At 42.7% G+C, this 23,731-nt stretch overlaps 1 protein-coding gene across 1 annotated transcript in view; it reads right to left on the bottom strand.

Annotated features, from left to right (window-relative positions):
- The window catches only part of prdm16 (PR domain containing 16), a 90,657-nt gene that overhangs the window by 50,236 nt on the left and 16,690 nt on the right, over window positions 1-23,731 (bottom strand). The window contains 3 exon segments of the mRNA XM_078238520.1: window positions 8,788-8,808; window positions 15,017-15,101; window positions 20,245-21,625. Coding sequence (XP_078094646.1) covers window positions 8,788-8,808; window positions 15,017-15,101; window positions 20,245-21,625 — 1,487 coding nt within the window.

The raw sequence follows: 23,731 nt of genomic DNA, 5'->3' as shown, positions 1-23,731 counted from the left end.
TTTATCATTGATACTGCTGCTACAGTGTCTGCTATCTCAGAAAGCGAGAACAAGAAATCCTCAAGACACATTCCCTTATGCAAAACTGGTGTGAAACTGACTAGTTATTTCAATAACAGTTCCATTCTTAGATGAAGTTAGTGTGAGAATGGAACATGATGATGCATCCTTTTACTTGCCAATTGTAGCAGTAGGAGGGAATAAAGTCTCCCTAATGGGAAGGAATTGCCTTAAGAAAATACTGTTAAACTGGGCTGAGTTATTTACAGTAGGGATCAGTGAGAGCACATCTGACATTGAAAAAGTACTAAGAGAAAACAAAGTGGTCTTTGAGCAAAGAGGACCAAATGACAAATGAGGCATCACAATGCCAAAGTCAAGATAAAGGACAATGTATAGCTGACATTTTGCAAAGTTAGGCCAGTGCCTTATGCATAGTTGGAAGCAGGAAGTAAAGAACTGGATAGATTAGAAAGAACAGAGGCAATTCAAAAGGTGAAGAACAGGAAATGAGTCGCACCCATTTGTGGTGGTTCACAAAGTACAGATCTGTTTGGATTTGTGATGATTAGAAGCAAACTGTAGATAAGGTGATACTTACCGCCTACTAGTAAAGATTCGTTTTCTAATTCAGCCAATGGAAAGTGGTTCAGCAGATAGATTTGTTAAAAGCTTATTTGCAATTAGAATTAACTGACAGGAGCAACAAACTGATTACCATTCATACACACAAAGGGTTATACTAGTAGGCACGGTTACCATTTTGGGTGTCCACTGATGCTGTGTGTTCCAGAGCTTCATAGATCAGATACTAAGTGGGTTGGAATGAGTGTACTGCTTCTTAGATGACATTAATTAGCCGTAAGACAGAAAAAGAGCACAATGTAATAAAGAACAAAGAACAAAGAAAATTACAGCACAGGAACAGGCCCTTCGGCCCTCCAAGCCTTCACCGACCATGCTGCCCGACTTAACTAAAACCCCCTGCGCTTCCGGGGACCATATCCCTCTATTCCCAACTCATTCATGTACTTGTCAAGACGCCCCTTAAAAGTCACTACCGTATCCGCTTCCACTACCTCCCCCGGCAACAAGTTCCAGGCACCCACCACTCTCTGTGTAAAAAATCTGCCTCGTACATCTCTTATAAAACTTGCCCCTCGCACCTTAAACCTATGCTCCCTAGTAATTGACTCTTCCACCCTGGGAAAAAGCTTCTGACTATCCACTCTGTCCATTCCATTTCATAATCTTGTAGACTTCTATCAGGTCTCCCCTCACCCTCCGTCGCTCCAGTGAGAACAAACCAAGTTTTTCCAACCTCTCCTCATAGCTAATGCCCTCCATACCAGGAAACATCCTGGTAAATCCTTTCTGTACCCTCTCCAAAGCCTCCACATCCTTCTGGTAGTGTGGCGACCAGAATTGAACACTATATTCCAAGTGCGGCCTCACTAAGGTTCTATAAAGCGTCAACATGACTTGCCAATTTTTAAACTCAATACCCCAGCCGATGAAGGCACCCTAACAGGCGCCGGAGTGTGGCGGCCAGGGGATTTTCACAGTAACTTCATTGCAGTGTTAATGTAAGCCTACTTGTGACACTAATAAATAAAAAAAAGTTCACTTTGTTAACTGACTACCAAGCTCCTATGATCATACCTGGTCGAAAAGGGAGTACCATCCATGGCGGCAGCATGGCTGCAGAGATGGGTGTTGACTTTGATTGCCCATCAGTGCAATATTAAATATTGTTCAGTCCAGCAATCATACAAATGCAGACATTCTTTTGAGATTTCCCACGAAGACTGTTTCATTCCTAGCCACTGAGTTATGAGTGAATTACTTTATATACACAAATGACATGCTGGTGTCTGCCAGAAAAAAATAGTGAAGAAACTGGAAAGGATTTGGTGCTCAGTCAAGTACTCAATTATGTCATGAATGCTGGCATAAAGAGTGTGATGATGAGAAATTGCAGGAATGAAGAAATGAACTGGGTATAGATCAAGACTGTTTTGTATGGGGTTGAAAAGCCTTTGTTCCACCAAGATATAGAGAGAGATTATTAGCGGAAACTCGTCAACAGCACACGTGGATAGTCCACGTGAAAGAGTAGGACAAAGTTACTATCAGCATCCAAAGGTAGTTAAAGATATTGAAGAGCCTGTGAAAGTAGTGAAATGTGTCTCGGAATGAAAAATGGTCCAACCAAGGTCTCTTTTCGTTCTGTGGTCAAACACAAGAAAACCGCAGGAACGACTATATGTCAATTTCTTTGAAGTGGAAGGGAAAGGATTACCTTGTTTTGGTCGATAGCTATCGCAGGTGGGTAGGTTTTGAGCCTTGCCCAATACCACACAAGTGCAAAAGTGATTGAGACTTTGACAAGTCTCTAAAAGTGCAGAATCCCCACAGCAACGAAGTCAAGGTTGAATACTCGAGTCTCACAATTTGACTTAAGCCCACAGACATTTTACTCAGGGGAAAGCTAAATCACTGGATAGGAAACAGGAGGGGGATGCTTTATTGAATTTGCCCTCTCTCGATCCTAGCTGAGAAAAGGATATTTTGTTCTGACTGCTACCACAAATGAGACAAACTACTTTGATTTCATTTTAGAAACACATTGGGGATGATTCCATCTTTGAAGGAGCAACAACAACAAAACCAAATGAATTCAAGGCTGTGCCACTGAACATTTAAAAGTCACATTCTTCCCTTGTCAAGAGTCCTGTTTCGTTCAGATTACTCACTTCACTTGTTTATAATCTTAAGGCGGGCACAGACGCATCCATCATCAAATACAGGGCTGCAATGAGCAGTCACTTCTTGACTTACTTCCAAAATAAAGCAAGTGGAAATTAAGATAACAATGTACAAGCTGAATGGAGAGAGCCACATTTTACTGTAATAGGCTGTTTTTTTAAAAATAAATAGGATTAGTACAAAGATAAGGATGTTAAAAACAAATGGGGAGTAACAGAATGGATTCTCGGGTGAACTCACCCTGCACCCTGCCATGCCACTGCTCAAACGATACAGGGTTCTGGTCAGGCCACATCCTGAGCTCAATCTAGTCACCAAAGCACAAGGGAGATGTTCAGCTCTGGAGGATGTGCAGAGAACAGCCATGGAGCTCATCTCTGTCTGTGTTACAAAGAAACATTGAAACTTTGGGCTCTTCAGCCTTGGGAGGGGATGTCTGAGATGCTTAAGAAATGAACAGGATTGTAAATGCTATGGTAAAAGTGAATTCATTAAATCAATTTAAATAGCAAGGGTAGAATAAGGGATGGTGGCTTAAATTAGAAAAAGTGCTGATATCAGCAAGTTCTTCTTTACACAGAGAGCAATTCATATGTAAAATAAATGTCCAGATACAGCAATGAAGGCAAAGACATTGGAATCACTGATGAACCAATTGGATGCTGCAATGGTATGATGTTTAGGTCAGTCTGGCTAGATGGACAAAGGGCGGAATTTTCCTATCCTGCACATCGTGGGAATCATAGCAGGCAGGACAGAAAATTTGGCAGACCGTTCAAAAGTCCATTGACCTTGGGTGGGAATTTCCTGTCTTGGGGTGCGCGTGGCTGGAAAATCCCCATCCAAAAAGTTTCTGACGTTGATGAAAGATGTTGCAAAGGTACTACAATAATCTTCACAGCCGCTGAATAAATCAAAGTGGCAAAGGTAGCTTGGAGGATGAGTTCATAGAGTGTATTCAAGACAGTTTCTTAGAACAATATGTTCTGGAAACCACCAGGATTTAGGCTATTTTGGACTTGGTAATGTGTAATGAGACAAGAGTAATTAAAAACCTCATGGTGAAGGATCTTCCAGGCAAGAATGATCAAAACATGATCGAATTTCACATTCAGTTTGATAGTGAAAAACATGGATCCACAGCTAGTATCTGAAACTTAAATAAAGGCAATTATAATTGTATGAAGACAGAGTTGGCTGAAGCAGACTGGGTGAATAGGTTAAAAGGTAAGACGGTAATAAAGCAGTGGTAGACAATTAAAGGAGATACTTCATAAGTCTCAACAAAAGTATATTTCATTGAGGAAGAAATACTCCACATAAGATGCACCATCTATAGCTAACTAGGGAAGTTAAAGGTGATATCAAATTAAACGTTGCTGTGAAGATTAGTGGTAGGCCAGAAGATTCGGAATTTTTTAGAAACCAGCAAAGGATGACTATAAAAAGAGAAAGAAATTGGAATATAAGAGAAAATACAGAAAGAATATAAAAATAGACAGGAGAGGCTTCCACAAGTATATGAAAAGGAAAAGAGTAGCTTGAATGAGCATTGGTCCCTTAAAGGATGCAACTTTTTTTTATTTGTTCATGCGATATGAGTGTCACTGGCTGGGCCAGCTTTTATTGCACATCCCTGAGAGCATTTAAGAGTCAACCACATTGCTGTAGATCTGGAGTCCATATTGGCCAGACCAGGTAAGGACAACAGATTTCCTTTCCTAAAGGACATTAATGAATCAGATGGGTTTTTACGACAATTGACAGTGGTTTCATGGTTGTCATTAGACTTTTAATTCCAGATTTGTTTTTATTGAATTCAAATTTCACCATCTGTCGTGGTGGGATTCGAACCCGAGTCCTCAAAGGATTATCCTGGGTCTCTGGATTACTAGTCCGGCGACAATACCACTGCGCCACTGTCTCCCTTGCGGGAACTTAATAATGGGAAAAGAGGAAATAGTAGGGACTTTGACAAATATTTTGTATCCTTCTTCACAGTAGAGGACACATAAACCATCTCAAGAATAATATATAATCATGAAGCCAAAGGGAGAATCTTTTAAAAAATCACTATCGCAAGAGAAAAGGCAATGGGAATACTAATGGCACTTAAGACTGACAAGTTCCCTGGACCAGATAGCCCTAAGGTCTTAAAAAAAGTAACTGCAGAGATGGTGATTTTATTGATTGTAATCTTCCAAATTCCTAGCATCTGGATATATTCCAGCGGATTAGAAAGCCTGTTCAAGAAAGAAGGAAGACAGAAAGCAGGAAACAGTAGGCCAGTTACCTCACACCTATCTGTGGGAAAATACATTATTAAAGTAGCCAGACATTTAGAAAATCATAACACAATCAGGAGTCAACATGGTTTTGTGAAAGGGAATCGCATTTGACAAATATATTAGAGTCCTTTAGGATGTAGCAATCAAGGTGAATAAAGGGGAACGAGTAGGTGTCATGTATTAGGATTTCCAAAATGCATTTGATAAGGTGCCATATAAAAGATTACTACACAAGAGCTTTTGGCCCTGGAGTGATATATTGATATGGATAGAGGACTGGCTAACTAACAGGAAACAAAGAGCCAGAATAAATGGGTCATTTTCAGGATGAATATATTCAAGGCTGAGTTGGACAGATTTTTGATTGACGAGGGAGTCAAGGTTTTTTGGGAGGGCAGACAGGAAAGTGGAATACCACAGGGATCAGTGCTGGGTCCCAACTATTTACAATCTTTATTACTGACTTGACTGAACGGGTCACTGCATGAAGTCAAATCTGCTGATGATGCAAAGATAGTTATGAAAGCAAGCTGTGAGGAGATTATAAAGTGTCTGCAAAAGGATATACATAGGTTAAATGAGTGGGTAAAAATTTGGGCAATGGACTATAATGAGGAAAAATGTGAGGTTGTCCACTTTGGCAGGGAGATTAGAAAAACAGAATATTATTTAAATGGAGGGAGATTACAGAATGCTGTTGTACAGCAGGATCTGGGAGTCCTTGTATTTGAATCACAGAGTCATCATGCAGGTGGTGAGTGATGGAATGTTGGCCTTTCTTGCAAGAGGAATGGAGTATAAAATTAGGGAAGTTTTGTTACAGCTGTACAGGACATTGGAGAGACCATACCTAAGAGTACAGTTTTGGTCACTTTACTCAAGGAGAGTCGTACTTGCATTGGAATCAGTTCAGAGAAGGTTCACTAGGCTGATTCCTGGGAATGAGGGGTTTTCCTTATGCGAAAGGATTCAGCAGGTTAGGCCAATACTCATTGCAGTTCAGAAGAATGAGGTGATCTTATTGAAACACAAGAATCTGAGGGGTCCTCTCAGGACAGATGCTGAAAGAATGTATCCCCTTATAGGGGAATCTAGAACTTGGGAGCACAGTTTCAAAATAAGCAGTCCCCTATTTCTGACAGGGGTGAGGAGGAATTTCTTCCCTCGGGGTTATCAATGTTTGGAATTCTCTTCCCGAACAAGTGGAGACTGGGTCATTGCGTATGTTCAAGGCTGACTTGGACATATTTTTGATTGACATAGAAGCCAGGATTTATGGGGTGAAGGCAAGAAAGTGGAATTAAGGCCACAATAAGATCAGTCTTGATCTTATTGAATGGCAGAACAGGTTCAAGGTGCTGAATGGCTTACTACGGTTCCTATTTGTTCCATTCTCAATCTGGTTCTGGGGACAGTGGAGGTGGTAAAGAAGCTGGCCTGTTAAGTGTCACCAGCTTTCATTGCTATTTCAAAATGTTTTAAAATTATTTGAAATTGCACCATGTTATATGTCTCAATATTGAGACAGAATTGAACTTCCTCTCTTTTCAAAGGTTGATAAAGTTCGGCAAATTCTGGGCAGAGGCTTCGTGAGAAAACAATTTCTGTTTGCCTGTTCTGGTTAGATCCAATGGCTCTATTTGAAAAAAGCAGTTTCCCATTGTCCTGGCCAGCACTTTTTCCTCAACCAACAACAACAAAGCAGGGCAGTCAAATCAGTTTAGTTAACACCCTATCAGGGAACCTTTTGGTTTTAGGAACAATAGCCTCTCTTTCTCTTTCACGGCTAATCCACCTGACCGGTACATCTGAGGCGGCAAGGTGGCACAGTGGTTAGCACTGTTGCCTCATCGTGCCAGGGACCTGGGTTCAGTTCCAGCCTCAGGTGATTGTATGTGTGGAGTTTGCACATTCACCCCATGCCTGTGTGCGTTTCCTCCGGGTGCTCCGGTTTCCTCCCACAGTTCTGGGGCTAAAGAATAGCAAAGTCATCCAAAATGCCTTTGCTGAACTTCACCTGGCTGAGTCCAAATAGAGTGAGCAAGATTTTGGTAAAATTGATGCTGAATTGGTCAACGATTGACAAATCGAACAAGGGGCAAATCGACAACCAATTTAGGCAAATCTTTAAAAACCCCGACAGTCCAAAGATGTGCAGGTTAGGTTGATTGGCCATGCTAAATTGACCCTTACAGTCAGGGGGACGAGTAGGGTAAATATGTGGGCTTACGAGGATAGAGCTGGGTGGGATTGTTGTCAGTGCAGGCTTGCTGGGCCAAATGGCCAGCTCGTGCACTGTAGGGATTCTATGACTGCCAGAGAGAGAAAGAGAGAGTCAAATAATCTGCCTGAAATGATTGTGCAGGCTGACAAGTGAAGAATGCATGAAGCAGAGGAAAGTAACCAACATCTGTAGAATTGTAACCCAGCAAAGAGATAGAGCTGTGCGCAAAGTAAAAATGTGGAACCGTACCCCAACCAAACATGAAGAAATGTACCCCAGGTAAAAATGAGGGAATGTACTCAAAGCAATGACTCAACACATACGGGAGACCAGGAAAGAGAAAATTGGGAGAAAAGAGAGGGAATAAACTGGGAACTAAGATTTAAATTAAAGGCAGAATGATTTATTTCAACCGTTGCATCCACCAACTAAGCAGTAACTCATAAAGCATGATTGTATCGCAATCACTGATAAAATTGGAAGGGAAATGGAGGGGGGGGGGGGTGCATGCAGGGAGAAACAAACTCCAAAGAGCTGGGAAATTAAACATTGCCCCCTTTTGAGAACTGAATTGTTTGAGTGTGGGTCAGTCGCTAAGTGTGCTACCTTTTGAATTCAATAGCGTCCTTAGAATGCACAATAGCAGAGAGGCTAAACACTTCCCTTATAGATCTGTGCATGACATCATCTCCAAACAGCAGGAAAGCTGTAGGAAGCCATATATCAGCTACTATATTTTCTACAGTACAAATATGAGTAACCTCCCTCAGACCTTTTGCATGCTGTACAGCTATTAAACAGGCTCTGGGGAATACAGTGCTGCAAAATTGTTTAAAAGTTTTTATTCGATCAACACGCAGTGCAATGAAGTAGCGTTCATGAAAACATAAACTCTTCTTTGATATTTCCTTTGTTTTATTATTTTTTCCAGCAAAATATTTGAAACACAAAAAAAGACTCGATACACTTTGCCGCTCAAAAAAACAAATACAGTAACTCTGGTGTTCGCTTTCAGTGGAGGCCTCAGCCAGAGACTGAATTGTAAAAATAACCTGCTCTTTATTTCATTTTAAACTGGGAGTTGTGAAAGAATGAACTGCACAGGGAAAATTGATCATCTATAATAGATAATTCCACCAATAATCTCTAGATTTGACCATTGCCTTTTGCAGAGATTGCTGTTTGGAATTTGTTTACTCCTTGACGGGTTCCGTCATTTGCTCTCAATACTCTCTTAGTGTCTTGGGTTATGGAGAGGAAAATAAGCTAGGTGCCGAAATCTTGTTGCCGTCCATGCCGATGGGATCTTATGGTCGCACCGACGGTGCACCCCAGTTTCCTGGCAGCGAGAGTGTAATAAGTCTGCGGAGGCCGAAGTTCTTTCACCAAGATCCCTTTATTTACAACAGCAGTACACAGAGTGCGATCAGTTAGCAATCTACCTCTGGGGGTATCAGAGGAACTGACACTCCGGGTTCAGTACAAGGCAAAGACTCCCTGATAGACCCATCAATCAGGGAGTTCATACTCCAATAGGCCAACCTCAATGGCCTGGTTGAAGTCATTACAGACAGATGTGTTCAACTGGAAACCCCATTGAGAACGGTGGGACCATAAGATCCCACTGCCAGTCAGAGGCATGCCACCTCCCACTGCCGCAAACCCCCCCCACATCGCGGAGAAGGAGAAAAATCACATCCCTGTTTCAGGAGATGTTCTCAGCAGTGTGGAAGGCCATTTGGTCCATCCTGTCTGTGCCAGTTTACTGCCAAAGAAATTCAAAAACAAATCCTCCAAGCTTCCTCCCATAAGTTAGCATCTTCCTCTATTTCAGATATTTACTGAATTTTTCCATAAAAGATGCGATTGTCTCTACCTCAACTGAATCTTGTGCCAAAGCATTTTATGCTCCAAGAATTCTTTGCCAAAATAAATTTCTTCTAACTTTCCTCACTCCCTTCTCATGCTCCCAGTGCCACTTTTCATTCTTGCACCTGATTCAGTCATTTCTTTTCACACCCTCAACCCTACCACTGGAAAAGGCATGTGTTAGGTGAGGAACAGGGAATGGTAGTGAGCTGCCTTCTTGAGTCGCTATGGTCTGTATATTGAAGGAAGATACTCCCATAGTGCTGTAAGGTAGAGAGTTTCAGATTTTGCCTCAGTGACATGAAGAGCATGACTTGAACTTAGTTCTGATGTTCCCGCTTCCTGTTTTGATCAAATTGTTTTCAACATTCTAAGCTCACATGTGAAGTATGTTAACATGGATATCAGATGATGTCCAGGGCCCAGTATGAATTAGGAGAGGAGGGGACGGGAAAGCACTTTTTAAGAAGATTACTCTGCTGTTACTTTCACTATCTTCAAACTTACATCCTCTCACTTCTAGCGATTGCCCTATTTACAATGATATATTGTACGTATTTATTGCACATGAAAAATAGCTGAGAATGCACAATGAACAGCAAAGCTGACACCTGGGCAAATACAGGGGCAGCCCTTCCATTTATCGGTGTTTGCTTAATCAACATCTCAGCCACTAGCTTAAATATCCATTCCCTCCCGTGTGAACTCTCTAAAGGATGCATTGCATCCTGGCTTCTTTGGCAGTCCATCCAACCGTGCAACCTCTAAAAGTACCGGGCAATGGGTGCATGGAAACTTTACCATCTTGAAGTTCCATTCCTTCAGTGTCACTGAGGCAACATCTGAAACTCCCTACCTTACAGCATTGTGAGAGTATCCACCTTCAACATACAGTGACTTAAGAAGGCAGCTCACCACCACTCCCTTCTCAAAGAGAAACTAGGGATGGTTTAGAGTCAGCCGTGGCTCAGTTGTTAGCACTCTTGCCTCCCAGTCAGAAAGTTGTGGGCTCGAGTGCCAGTCCCGGATTTGAGCTGATCTTGGCTGATATTCAGTAGAGCACTGAGGTGCTGTCTTTCAGATGAGATATTAAACTGAGGCCCCGCCTGCCCTCTCAGGTACGATTTTGATGAAGAATAGGCGATTGTCAATATTTAACCCTCAAGTAATGCCACAAAAATGCAAGTAAATACAAGTCTTATTTTCCTTTTATGTTTGCCACGCTAATTAATAAATGCCAGCCCCATGAGTAGAGCCTATTTTCTGGGAATAGATAAAATAAAACCTGCCCAGAGATCCATTTTGAGAGTTGATCAATCTTTGTATGAGGAAATCTGTGGCGTCAATCCTCAACTTGCCTTCCACCAGTTTGAAGTTGTCCTAATCTGTCAGTTAGTGAACCTACCTTTCCTATACCTTTTACTATTTTGAATATCTTGTGAATTCCCCTCTCAGTTGTTGACCTGAAAAGCTCCTCATAACTTAGATTTCACAATGCCAGATCTGGTGGCTCTTCTCTGCACCATCGCCACAGCTTTAATGTCTCCTTGTGTCTGCGTGACCAAGGTAATTTTAAAAAATGATCAGGGATAGGAACCCAAGAGGATTTTCTCCCCTCTCCAGTTTAGGTGTTCTGAATAATTGCAGTCCCTCCATTGCTGAGGTCAGCTAACCCAACACCAATCGGGAATTGAATCTAATGTTTTGCTGATTGATATGGCTCAGAGTTATGTTCTGGTATATTTGCTATCAATGCTACTTCAGTCTGCAACCTGAAAGATCCTGTGCAGGCCAAGAAGGCAGCTCACCACCATTTTCTCAAGGGCAATCAGGGATGCTGGGCTAGCCCGTGAATTAAATGAAAAAAAGTTAAAATTCATAATTTGGTTCCTTTAAGTTACTGCATGTGCATGGCTACATTAAAACATGTAAAAGACCCACACACTTCAAATGGATCAGCCATGCAACACAAAAAAAATTGGGTTTTTATTAGCTTTGTACAAAGCACGGCATAACAAGAACTTGCATTCAGATAGCGTGGTATAACATCTCAAGATGTTTCACAGGACTATTAGCAGTCAAAGTTTGATGCCAAGTAATATAAGGAAATATTAGGTTTTATAACTAAAAGCTTGGCCAAGAGGTAGGTTTTAAGGAACATCGTAAAGGAGAAGAGAGAGAGAGGGGCGGCATGGTTTGGGGAAATTCTAGAGCTCAGGACCGAGGCAGCTGAAAGCTTGCTTGCCTCTGACGAAGTGAAGAAAATCAGGGATGTGTGAGAGGCCGGAATTGGGGGACTCCCGAGATCTTGTAGTTTTGTAGGGCTCGAGGAGGTTACAGAGGTAAGGTATGTGTGGCACTGGGGAGATTTGAAAACCTAAGCCGATCATTACAAAACTTAGGGCAGAAGTGCTGTACTGCCAGCTGGATGTTTAGATGCTGTGCCCATCCAATTAGGGTGCCAGATCGTACATCCTAATGCTAACAGTTTGCGCCAAACTGACATCCCAGGGCCAAGAAAAATTAAATAAACAGGAGAATGTGGAGAGGGAGAGAAAACTGTGCTCTCTGCTTTTTCACATCTATTTCACTCCTGTCAGACTCGGATCACAATGGAGGCGGCCCACAGCTGTCTACCTCTTTCCCCGGCTACTCCTTTCTCACAATTGCCACAGGCCTTGCCTCTCTCGCCTGTATCCATATCTGATCACTCCCTGTGTGCACTCCATTCTAAGCCACACAAACACAGGATATTCCTGCCAGACAGGCCACCTCTGTCAGCCGGGCCCTCCACTAAAATCGAGGGAAGTTATTAAAGCGACAGACTGGGAGGCAGAACAATGAGCGGACTAAGTTTAGCTGTGAAACCTGGTCACTCGCTCCCTCTTTACAAAAAGCTCCTCTGTGTTATTTATTGGAGCTGGGAAAAAAAAACATAAAGATATGCGGCCTGTTAAAATGAAAGAGGCCATTGAAAATGGCAGCTGAAATCAGGAGGTCTCACTGAAAGATGACCATTTCCTCAGTGCAGGAAAACAGAAAGCAAATGGCACAGAAATAGGGCCAGACTTAAAGTTGTACGCTCCTCACTGAAGTTGCATTGCCTGTACTTTCCCGCATATACGTCAGCTCAAAATCTAAACAAGTTAAAATAAAGTTTGAATTCTTGAAACCATTCCACAGATAGGAAAGTACAGTTCTATAAGCAGAGTCTCAGATTATTTCCATTAGAGCAGAGGAGATTTAGCAAGAGGTTTTTTTAAATTATGAAGGGTTTTGGATAGGGAAAGACAATTTCTTCTGCTCAGGGATTCACTGACAAGGGATCTTCAATTAAAAGTGGTCACAGAGAGAGTGAGAAGTTAGAATAAATTATTTCATGCAGCCAGTTGCTGGAGCCTGGAATGGTTTGCCACAGGTAATCATTGAGGTAAAGATCACTGCACCTTCTAAGTGAAAAGAAGATATACATTCTAAGCAAAGGGAATAAAGGGCCCTGGGAAGAGTGTAGGACATATCAGACAGCTCTAGAAGAGTTAGTACACATGCAAGGAGCTGAGTGGCCTCCTTTAATGCTGCAAAGTGTTTTTCAATACTACATTCCTAATCAAGGTACAAACATTGTTATTGGAGGATTGCTTTGAATTTGAGCAAGGTGCTACTCAGGGAGCTCACTGTTTCTTGCTGAGTTACTGTTTAGGAGGAGTGAGGGAAGGTGAGGACCTTCTCTGGTACCCCACTTGAATGCCCAGTCTTTCTGATATAAACGTGGACTGTGAGTATTAGAAGGCTAGTTGTCAACTGGTATCACAGTTAAGCCCTCACCCAATGTTCTCCATAACATGCACTTTCCATCTACATCCGGTTTCCTTCCACAGTCCAAAGATGTGCAGGTTAAATGGATTGGCCATGCTAAAGTTGTCCCTTAGTGTCCAAAGATACCTTGCATTAAGAAACTGAATTGGACTAGCCATATAAATACTGTGGCTGCAAGAGCCAGTGAGGCTAGGAATCCTGCAGCAAGTAATTCACCTCCTGACATGCCAAAGCCTGTCCACAATTAAAAAGGCACAAGTCAGGAGTGTAATAGAATACTCTTCACTTGCCTGGATGAGTGCAGCTCCAACAACACTCAAAAAGTTCGACACCATCCAAGACAAAGCAGCCTGCTTGATTGCGACCCCTTCCACAAACATTTACTCCTTCCACCACTGATGCACAGTGGCAGCAGTGTGTACCATTTAAAAGATGCACTGCAGGAACTCACCAAGGCTCCTTGGACAGCGTCTTTCAATCCCACGAATGCTACCATCTAGAAGGACAAGGGCGACAGAGACATGGGAACACCACCACCTGGAAGTTCCTCCCCAAGTCACTCACCATCCTGACTTGGGAATATATTGCCATTTCTTCACTGTTGCTGGGTGAAAATCCTGGAACTTCCTCCCTAACAACACTTTGGTTGTTCCTACACCACAGGTACTGCAACAGTTCAAGGAGACATCTCACCTCCACCTTCTTAAGGGTGGCACGGTAGCACAGTGGTTAGCACTGCTGCTTCACAGCTCCAGGGACCTGGGTTCGATTCCTGGCTCGGGTCACTGTCTGTGTGGAGTTTGCACATTCTCCTTGTGTCTGCGTGGGTTTCCTCCAGGTGCTCCGGTTTCCTCCCACAGTCCAAAGATGTGTGGGTTAGGTTGATTGGCCATGCTAAAATTGCCCCTTAGTGTCCTGAGATGCGTAGGTTAGAGGGATTAGCGGGTAAAATATGTAGGGATATGGGGGTAGGGCCTGGGTGGGATTGTGGTCGGTGCAGACTCAATGGGCCGAATGGCCTCTTTCTGCACGGTAGGGTTCTATGAATTAGGGATGGGCAAAAAATGCTGGTCTAGCCAGTGACATCCACATCTAGTAAATTAATTTTTAAAAAATCAATTGCAATCTAAGGTCAAAAATCTAACATACTTTAAGAAATCTAAGGTTTCAATAGGAAAAGCCTGTTGAATGGTTCATAATCATCCCACCAGGGCCCTATTCCTGATGAGCATGAAATATAATGCCAAAGGCAATGCAGTATTGTGGCCATACAACAATAAATTTTTATACTGGGTATACTTAGGTTTATGCTGGGTATACTTTTGCTACCAAATAAACCTGTTGGACTTTAACCTGGTGTTGTTAAACTTCTTACTGTGTTTACCCCAGTCCAACGCCGGCATCTCCATGTCATATACTTAGGTTTACCAGACTAATACCTGGAATGGTTGGGTTGTCTTATGAGGTTGGACAGGCTGGGCTTGTATCTGCCAGTGTTTAGAAGAATAAGGGGCAACTTGATTGAAACATACAAGCTCCTGTGGATGTGGGGTGGATGTGCAGAGGATGTTTCTTCTTGTGTGAGGATCTAGAACTAGGGGTCACTGTTTAAAATAAGGGGTCAACCATTTAAAACAAAGATCAGGCAAAATGTTTTCTCTCAGAGGGTTGTGAGTCTTTGGATCTCTCTTCCTGAAAAGATGATGGAAGCAGAGTCTGAATATTTTTAATGCAGAGGTGGATAGATTCTTGGTAAGCAAGGACGGTGACAGGTTATTGGGAGCAGGTGGGATGCAGATTTGAGGTTACTATCAGATCAGCCATGATCTTATTAAATGACAAAGTAGGGGCTTGAGGGGCTGAATCTCCTACTCCTGCTCCTTGTTCGAATATCTGTTTCTGAATTAACATTCGCATTTTTTTTTCCAAACAGAACCTCTATAATTATAGGAACTACACTAATCCACTCCAGAAAATGTTACTGTGCCAATAAAGATTGGAGCTTCAGCTAAATTTTTCAACTAAAAACATTGATGGTGTCTCAACGTACCTGAGGGTGGAATAGAAGTGGGTTTGGACGCAGGTACTTTTCCTTCAATGAGTTCAGGGGATCCATCATTTTCCTTTTCTCCACCCTGCTGGACCGAGAAGTAAAGAGTTAAATCAGCATCCAGCATTTCCCAAACCAAAGTCCCACCTCTCACACTCAGGACCACTTTGGAACAATGTTGTCTTAAGGAAAAATGCACACTTACGCTGTGTAATGCAGATGGTTCCAGCTGAAAGAGAAAAGCAAAGGTTGGGATGAAATCCTGGCTATGGACTCTTCGGGTGTAACTTGTAGGGAAGAGGGCTGTCTCCCTCCCCCTTTTTCCTTACACCTTTCACCTGAAGGAGGTCAAGCAACTGAACCTTTTGGCCTATTCCTCAGTCCCATGGGTTGCAAGTGCTCGCAATCACCATGTGAACACAGAGCATGCCACATTTTGAGCAGGGAGTCTACACCTTCTGCATAATTTGTTCTTGTGATGTGGGGAAACCAGAAGGGCCATGTCTGCTGCCCATCCCTATTTGCCGTGAGGTCATTAAGAGTCAAGCCAATTACGTGAGATGAAGTCATGTGTAGGCTGGACAAGGTAATGAATTAGCTGGTTTTATTTAACAACTTCTGTGGTCATTAGTTTTCTGGTGACAGCTCACAACTGACCAGATTTATTGAATTCAGTTTCACAACCTGCTAAGGTGAGATTCAAATTCATCACCTCTAGGATTCAAGTACACTACTGCAGCCACCACACTAACTCACCCACTTCTTCCACAATAACACCAGAAAAGAATACAACAGAGAGGGTTTCCTCAGAGTATTCTTTATAGGCTTACGGAAGAAAGGGTACCCTAATCCTCCCTTCTCCATCATTATCCCTTCCACTGAGGGCACTGGCACCGGCACTGGCTTGCATAATCACCTTCGGCAGCACTCTGATACCCATCCAGAGAGCTCTCCTTCATACGGCACGGTAGCACAGTGGTTAGCACTGCTGCTTTACAGCTCCAGGGATCTGGGTTCGATTCCCGGCTTGGGTCACTGTCTGTGTGGAGTTTGCACATTCTCCTTGTGTCTGCGTGGGTTTCCTCCGGGTGCTCCGGTTTCCTCCCACAGTCCAAAGATGTGCGGGTTAGGTTGATTGGCCATGCTAAAATTGCCCCTTTGTGTCCTGAGATGCGTAGGTTAGAGGGATTAGCGGGTAAATGTGTAGGGATATGGGGATAGGGCCTGGGTGGGATTGTGGTCGGTGCAGACTCGATGGGCCAGATGGCCTCTTTCTGCACTGTAGGGTTTCTATGATTTCTATGATACTTGTAGCTTGCTGTTGAGAAGAAGATCGGGCAACTTGGCCGTGGAAGACACTGCCAAGTGAGACCAAACACTTACTTCCCATTAAGGATTACTGCATAGTGCTCAGGAGTTGGAACTCTTGTTGATTTATTTCCCCAGCCCAGGGATGTTGGTGTTAATTTCCATGACCCAACTCTCAGTCCTGCTTGAGATCAATTAACTCAGCACAGACCAGGGGTTGATTTGAAGGCTTTTGTGGCTGCATAGATCAGTGGAGGAAAGAATTATTAATTAATTGAAATATTAAACTTGAAAGGAGTAGAATTGACGTTCTCCTGTTCAATTATTGGGGGATTTTGCATGTCATCTCACTTATAACTGCTTCCAGAAATAAAATCAGTTTTTATCATAATTCAGTAATAATGTTTTCCAGCCCAATGATGATATCAATGCAGTTAATGAATCAATCGTTATTGTGCCTCAACTACCTAAACAGATTTGCTGCACAGGCTGGCAAGGCACAGGATCCAGTCGTGGGGCCTGTGTAAATGCAATTAGTTTCTTCTTTTCTTCAACAAGCTATGTTTTGCTAAATGATCATGGTCGTACATTTCTGTTGCGTGGAATTATCCAACGAGAATGAATACTGGGGGTCCTCCCGCATTTTTATTCAAATGGTGTGAACAATGAGTGCTGGTAGGTTGTTGGTTGTTCAAGGGCATCAGAAACTGACTCTGCACACACACAGACTGCATAAATGCACACAAAACACACACACACACACACACAGACAAAAGCACAAGTACCCACTGATTACCTAATATATACATATACCAGGAGGTCTAGTGGCACAGTGGGGGTAGCATCCCTACCTCTGTGCCAGAAGCTCTGGGTTTGAGTTCCACCCCAGGATTTGTTGGCCATAGAAGGTGTGCTCATGGCATGGCCAAACAGGTTGATTGTCAACCTGTAAATCCTTCAAATACACTAATGGCAGGCAATAAGAGCAGGAGAGTTCCTGGTCAGACAGAACCACCTTGTAGTTGCAGTGGAATAGCTTCCCACATGTGCAGGCTCCTGATGCAGACTTTGTGACAAGCATCCTCCTTAATTCAAGGGATTGCTAGAGAGATATACATACATCCACGACTAATACCAAGCACACATACACCATCACACACAAAAATATATACACTAAAAGACATGCATATACTAACATGCATGCTCAAACACACACAGAAACACATTCATGCAAATACACACATATACATTTTAGCTATCCAAATCTCTCAATCTCGGCTCTTAAAGCTTCCCTACCATCTTCATTCCATTATTTAAGTTTAAGTTTATTTATCACTAGTAGGCTTACTGCAATGAAGTTACTGTGAAAATCCCCTAATTGCCACACTCTGGCGCCTGTTCGGGTACACTGAGGGAGAATTTATCATGGCCAGTGCACCTAACCGCACATCTTTTGTCCTGTGGGAGGAAGCCGGTGCACCCGGAGGAAACCCACGCAGACACGGGGAGAACATGCAGAGACCGCACAGACAGTTACCCAACCTGGAATCGAACCCAGGCCCCTGGTTATGTGAGGCAGCAGTGCTAACCACTGTGCCACCATGCCTTCTTTGATTGATTTTTTAAAAATCACACTTTGTTAAGAAATTAAAAACATCACTTCTCACTGATTTAATGTTTTGACCTCTTGCTCTAATGGTCTAAGCGACCTGGTTTTGAGTTCATCATGTGCCATTTAATATTTTATTTACTTCACTTTGTTCCATTTTAACCTTCTTTCTCCAATTTTTTCTCATTATTCTTATCCCCTTTTAGACTGATGATGAAAATCAGAAACTGTATAAACAATTGTTCTTTGATGCTGCTAATTAAGGGAAGTACATCTTTATAACTCAATGTCCCCAGTTTTGAACAGTCATGATGTTGAGACGAAAGCTGTGATGTAGTGAAGAAGCAAACAACAAGTGTGCTATTGGTGCATTATTAGGCACCAATCTAACATGAGGGCCACGTTGACCTTAAACTGAGAGAATGAAGTTGGATATTTCATTGCTGCCCTCCAGTATCTAAAATTATTGAACTTGCCTGTAATCAGGAGTTTGTGCTCTTGTATTATTCTCGCAGAGGGTGGTGAATTTGTGGAACTCGCTGCCCCATAGTACGGTGGAGTCTGAATTGTTGAGTGGTTTCATGAAGGAGATAGATATATTTCTAATTAAAAAATGGGATAAAGGGATAGGGGGAACAGGTGGAGAGATGGATTTGAGACCAGGGAGAGATCAACTATGATCTGATTGAATGGTGGAGCAGGCTCGAAGGGCTGAATTTGCCTACTTCTGTTCCTATGTTCCTATTATCTGTGGCACCACTTGTAGTAAGTTGAAGGATGTGGAGGGTTATAAGGACAGGAACATGATGCAACATAATGTACAATGCCACATTCAACAGCTGATCTATTTAAGGTCACCAGGTCTAAATCAACATGCATTTGTTCTGAGGTCGAGCGACTATTTCTCTTGCAGTTATAAACCGTCATTAAATACTGGATCTCATAGAAATCATAGAAACCCTACAGTGCAGAAGGAGGCCATTCGGCCCATCGAGTCTGCACCGACCACAATCCCACCCAGGCCCTATCCCCACATATTTTACCCGCTAATCCCTCTAACCTACACACCTCAGGACTCCAAGGGGCAATTTTTAACCTGGCCAATCAACCTAACCCGCACATCTTTGGACTGTGGGAGGAAACCGGAGCACCCGGAGGAAACCCACGCAGACACGAGGAGAATGTGCAAACTCCACACAGACAGTGACCCAAGCCGGGAATCGAACCCGGGACCCTGGAGCTGTGAAGCAGCAGTGCTAACCACTGTGCTACCGTGCTGCCCATCGGTGCTACCGTGCCGGATCTGATCTAGAGGTCAACAAAATGCATCATGGAAGTGTCTGGATTTCTGTTTTTGTTTAGAAGACTGTTTCTAATCTGTATCAAAGTCTACTGTCTGGAGTGCACACATTTTCTAAACATCTAATTTTTCCTCTGTGATACCTTCCCTGTCACACTTTGTTGATAATCCCAATTGTGAGGATAAAAAAAACTCCACACACACATGCACACACACAAACATATAATGGATAGATGGAGGTAACTGTGTTTGTAAATACCAAGTATGCAATCTGGAAGTCTGTAAAGTTGTTACCATGCAGAATGACAAAGACTTGGTGAACCTTTGGGATTTTGTTGTTACATAATGTAAAGAGAAAGACCATTCATTCCCCTCAGAATGTGTCCCCCGCCTTGCACAATGTCTGATCATGGATGAAATGTGATGCTTCACACAAGCCAGCCAGGGGTGCATCAGCACCTGACATCCAAGCAAGAAATCATGACTCTGCACATGCATTTTGAAGTTTCTCTCCAGTTCTCTCCCTCCCTTCCTGTTTTGAAGGCATGTAAGTGACTTGGGTTCAGTTCCTGCAGGCATTGGAGGGCCCTCCAATATTTTGCCCAAGTAACCGTTACTGACGTCAGAGACACTGCAGTGAGTGAAGGCATGCTGTTTAGCTGTGGAGAACGTTACTACCGCATATGATGCTGTCTTCCCTGCCACCCTACTACCCACCGAGCTACAAATGTACGCACATCCTGGCTAGACTCATACCTCAGCAGGAGGTTGCTGGGGGGTGGTGGAGAGGCATGGGAGTTTTGGAGTGGGGTGGGGTTGGGCAGTGGGCAGCAGGGAAACTCTATCCCTGCTTCAGAAGAGGAAGGGAGAAAACTGAAGGCTGCAATGTGCCATAAAAAACCATTGAATTAGAGAAAAATCTGCACAGACATTTCATGAAATATTCAAGATGACACAATGTTGATGTCTTCTGAAGGAATGGTTAATGTTTACTGTAGGATCTACAAATACCTGTAGATGGGATCCATGAAAAATGGTGACGGCTTTGCATAATGAAAGGGTTGCTGGTGCGACATCTTCGGCAGCTCATCGTTGATCATCATCTTACGGTCGCCAAACACATGGTTCTTCCTGGGCTCACCCGGGCCATTCTGACTGACCCTGCTGCGGCTGCTTATGCTCAGGTCCAATGGCTGCTCCTCCCCAGAAAGCGTAGATGCCATGAGCTTGGTTGTTGGGAGGGGCTTTGCTTCTTTCCGTTTGGTGGTGAGGTCAAAGGGTGACTCCGAGCCTGCACTCCCACTTTTCTGGTGCTCCCTGGGTGACTTTGGCTCATTTTTAACTAACATACTGGGATTGAGGTTTCGGTCCGTGAAAGGGTATATGGAATGTGGGATGTTTGGGAGGAGCTGGAATGGAAACATTGAGTGGTATGGAAGTGACCCCATCTTCTTCTCTTGCATTCCCATGAAGCCAGTACCAAAGTACTTCTCTGCGATTGAAGCAATCGCTTTAATGGAATCGTTAGCAGCATTTGTCGGAAGATTCTGCTCATCTGGAGGAGGAAAGAAGGAATGTTGGGATGGAAGATATGTTCGCTCATTAATTTCATTGGTAGAATTTGTGGAGGCTGAAGTGACTTTGTCCGTTGCTTTGGCCATTAGATTGGTCTTTTCCTTCTTTTTATCTCGATCACTCTCCACATCACTGTCCAAATCAGACCCAGTGCCCGTGGTGGTGTCCAGGTCAGTCCCACTTGTTGTGTTAATGTCTTCAAAGTCGCTACCTTCTGATAAATCACTGTTTTTTACTTTGCCTTTCTCAGTGTAGCAATTGCCAGATCGGTTGTTCGATTTTTCTTCTAAAGGGCCAACCCTGTCATTGAATGTTGACAGCAGGGAAGATGCTTGTGACACAGATGGAGTTCCCATTGGGCTTTGGACAGTTCCATCGATATCATGGTTTATGCAGCCTTTCAATAATGCATTGCTTGGTAATAGAGGGGGCCTGGGATACAAAGAATGCGGGAAAAGGCCGGGGAAACCTGGTGCAATAGATGGAAATGTGGCTGTCGGTGAGAAGGGCAATCCTGTTGGGTGTGGGCGGGAAGGAAAGTAATCATTGAATCCCAGGGAAGTATGGTTAAGGGTGGATGAAGGTTTTGATTTGTCCAGCAGGGCACTGGGAGTGAGTGGCAGGCCTTGAGGGAACATAGAACTGGGATTGTAATGGTTCTTGCCTTCGCAGAATCTGCGATGCTTGTTCAATGAGGAAGTTGTGCTGAACATCTGGCCACAGTCTTTGCACTTTATTTGTGTCCGGCAATCGGCATGCATCCGTTTATGTCGACAAAGGTTGGAGAACTGGGTGTACGATTTGTGACAGACCTCACCTGTAAGTGAATACAAAGGAGATGTAGCAACAATGCTTTTTACACTATCCCAGTAACATGAGCCATATGAGCATACAGGAGGACTTAGGGAATGCCTCAATTGTGATATTAACTGCCACCTACCCAAACATTAGCCTGGATAGGTTTTTAGACAGATTACACCCCCGACTAGTTCTGATAATTGCCATTGAACTTCTCAAAGGAAATGCCCACCATAATTGGAGATAAGCTGAAAGGTCACTCATCATCACTTCAACTGAGCAAAGAACACAAGTGCTGGACTTAATTTTGTTTTTTAATAGTGCATTTCATTTAGGTACTCACACAGGAACATGGACATTTGTAAAGTGATTAGAAGAAAATGAAATATCATACCTATTGCACTGTTCTCACTAAAGGGAATAGAAAAGCTGGAACACACAGCAATGTCCTGGGCATGGTTAGGTAACACAATAAAATTCAACTGGATCACCCCAAAGGAAAGAAAGAAGTAAGAAGTAAGACTTGGCTAACTAAAAAGAATCTCCATCATATTTATAAAGACAGATCCCAGGACAACTCCACAGAGCAAAGATCAAAACTAATAGAATCCTAATATGCTTGATATGTTGCTTTATAGATTTACATTCGCATCACCTTTCAGTTACCAGATGGAAAATGAATTCTATTGGATTTTATTTCTCCTGTGTGCAATGTATAAAGCAATGGCCAATGTGTGTCATGTAAATCTACTCTCTTTTATTGAACTCTATAATAGAGATTGAAGGGAAGGGAGTGCTTTTCATGTGTACCTTGCCTCTCCCTAGTATCAAATGCATAAAATAGTGCACAAAGGAACCCAACAAGCTAAAATAGTGATTAAATGCAATCTTTCTATAACCAGACAAATAAAAAGGTAAAGGGAGGAGCAGGGCAGTTTCATATTGCCAAATCAATTGTTGGTTTTTGTTTGGTGAGGGCAATTAAAAAATGGCCAGCTTCCATATTAAGGAAACAGAAAAAAGGATATGACCAGGGCTTGAAAATGAAGTAAACAGGGAGATACGTAGTGGTAACACTGGTTATGGGTGACAATACACTCCTGCGCTTCAACAGCTATACAAAAAAAGGTTTCTTACCATCACTCTGTGTCCATGCTTGTCCCTGCCTCCTATCTGTCAATATCATACAGATAAATACAATTACAATATAATCAAACCAATTCTAAATCCTCTCATACTAACTTACACTAAGCACTGTCACAGTGAGATACAGCAGGCTGTTAGCACTTGCAGCAATAGGGACACAGTACACTGCATGTACTTTGGAATCTACTCCCTCCCCAATCAATTACCCCTGCCATTGCCCATCAGCCAAGAGACTGTACCACTCCAGACTGTGGACTCTTATGAGTTTGTATCAATGGAGATAATAAACTGACTGAGTACAGGATGTTTCTCTGCATTGCTTGCAGTTTAACTTTTCCTCCCTTTCTCTCAGCCCTTTAACCCTCCTTCTCTCAGATAGTGATCTCAATCCTGTGAAACACAACAATTAGAGCGTTGCCAAGCTCATTCAGTAGTTGAGCTTGAGCATAAACTGCAGCCCTTTGTCTGGGAATTCAATGTTCCACTGCTAAAGCTACCAAGCCACAATATTTAAAAACAGCAACAAGTTTTTATCTAAAGTGAAGGGATGCTCGTGTGAATTTTCATTCCCAGTGTGGACTGTCACTAAATGAAGAAAAGTAAGATGAAATGAATGGAAAGCCATGCAAGCCAGCATCAACAAGTTGTAAGATGACTCCTTAAATGTATAAAGGGATGGTTATCATAATCTACTTCTTCCATTTTTCTTTAGTATAGAATATTCCATAATTCAAATCTAATTTTAACACTATCTGTTCCAATCTCTCCCTGATTACGTGAATATGTCAGGAATATGTCTTTAATGATTTCCTATTGTACAATGGGTATCTGCACCAGGTTCCTCACATGTCTCAGCAAGATTGACTAGTTTTATTTGGATTGATCACTAATCTTATTGTTATGCATAACCTGGAGTGTCACTTGTCAGAGAAGCAATTAAAAGTTTTAGAATAGTTGAGAAAGAAGTTAAATTGAGAGA

The sequence above is a fragment of the Mustelus asterias genome, chromosome 22 (assembly GCF_964213995.1).
Source record: "Mustelus asterias chromosome 22, sMusAst1.hap1.1, whole genome shotgun sequence".
Taxonomy (NCBI): domain Eukaryota; kingdom Metazoa; phylum Chordata; class Chondrichthyes; order Carcharhiniformes; family Triakidae; genus Mustelus; species Mustelus asterias.
This window is presented reverse-complemented; position numbering and strand designations above follow the sequence as displayed.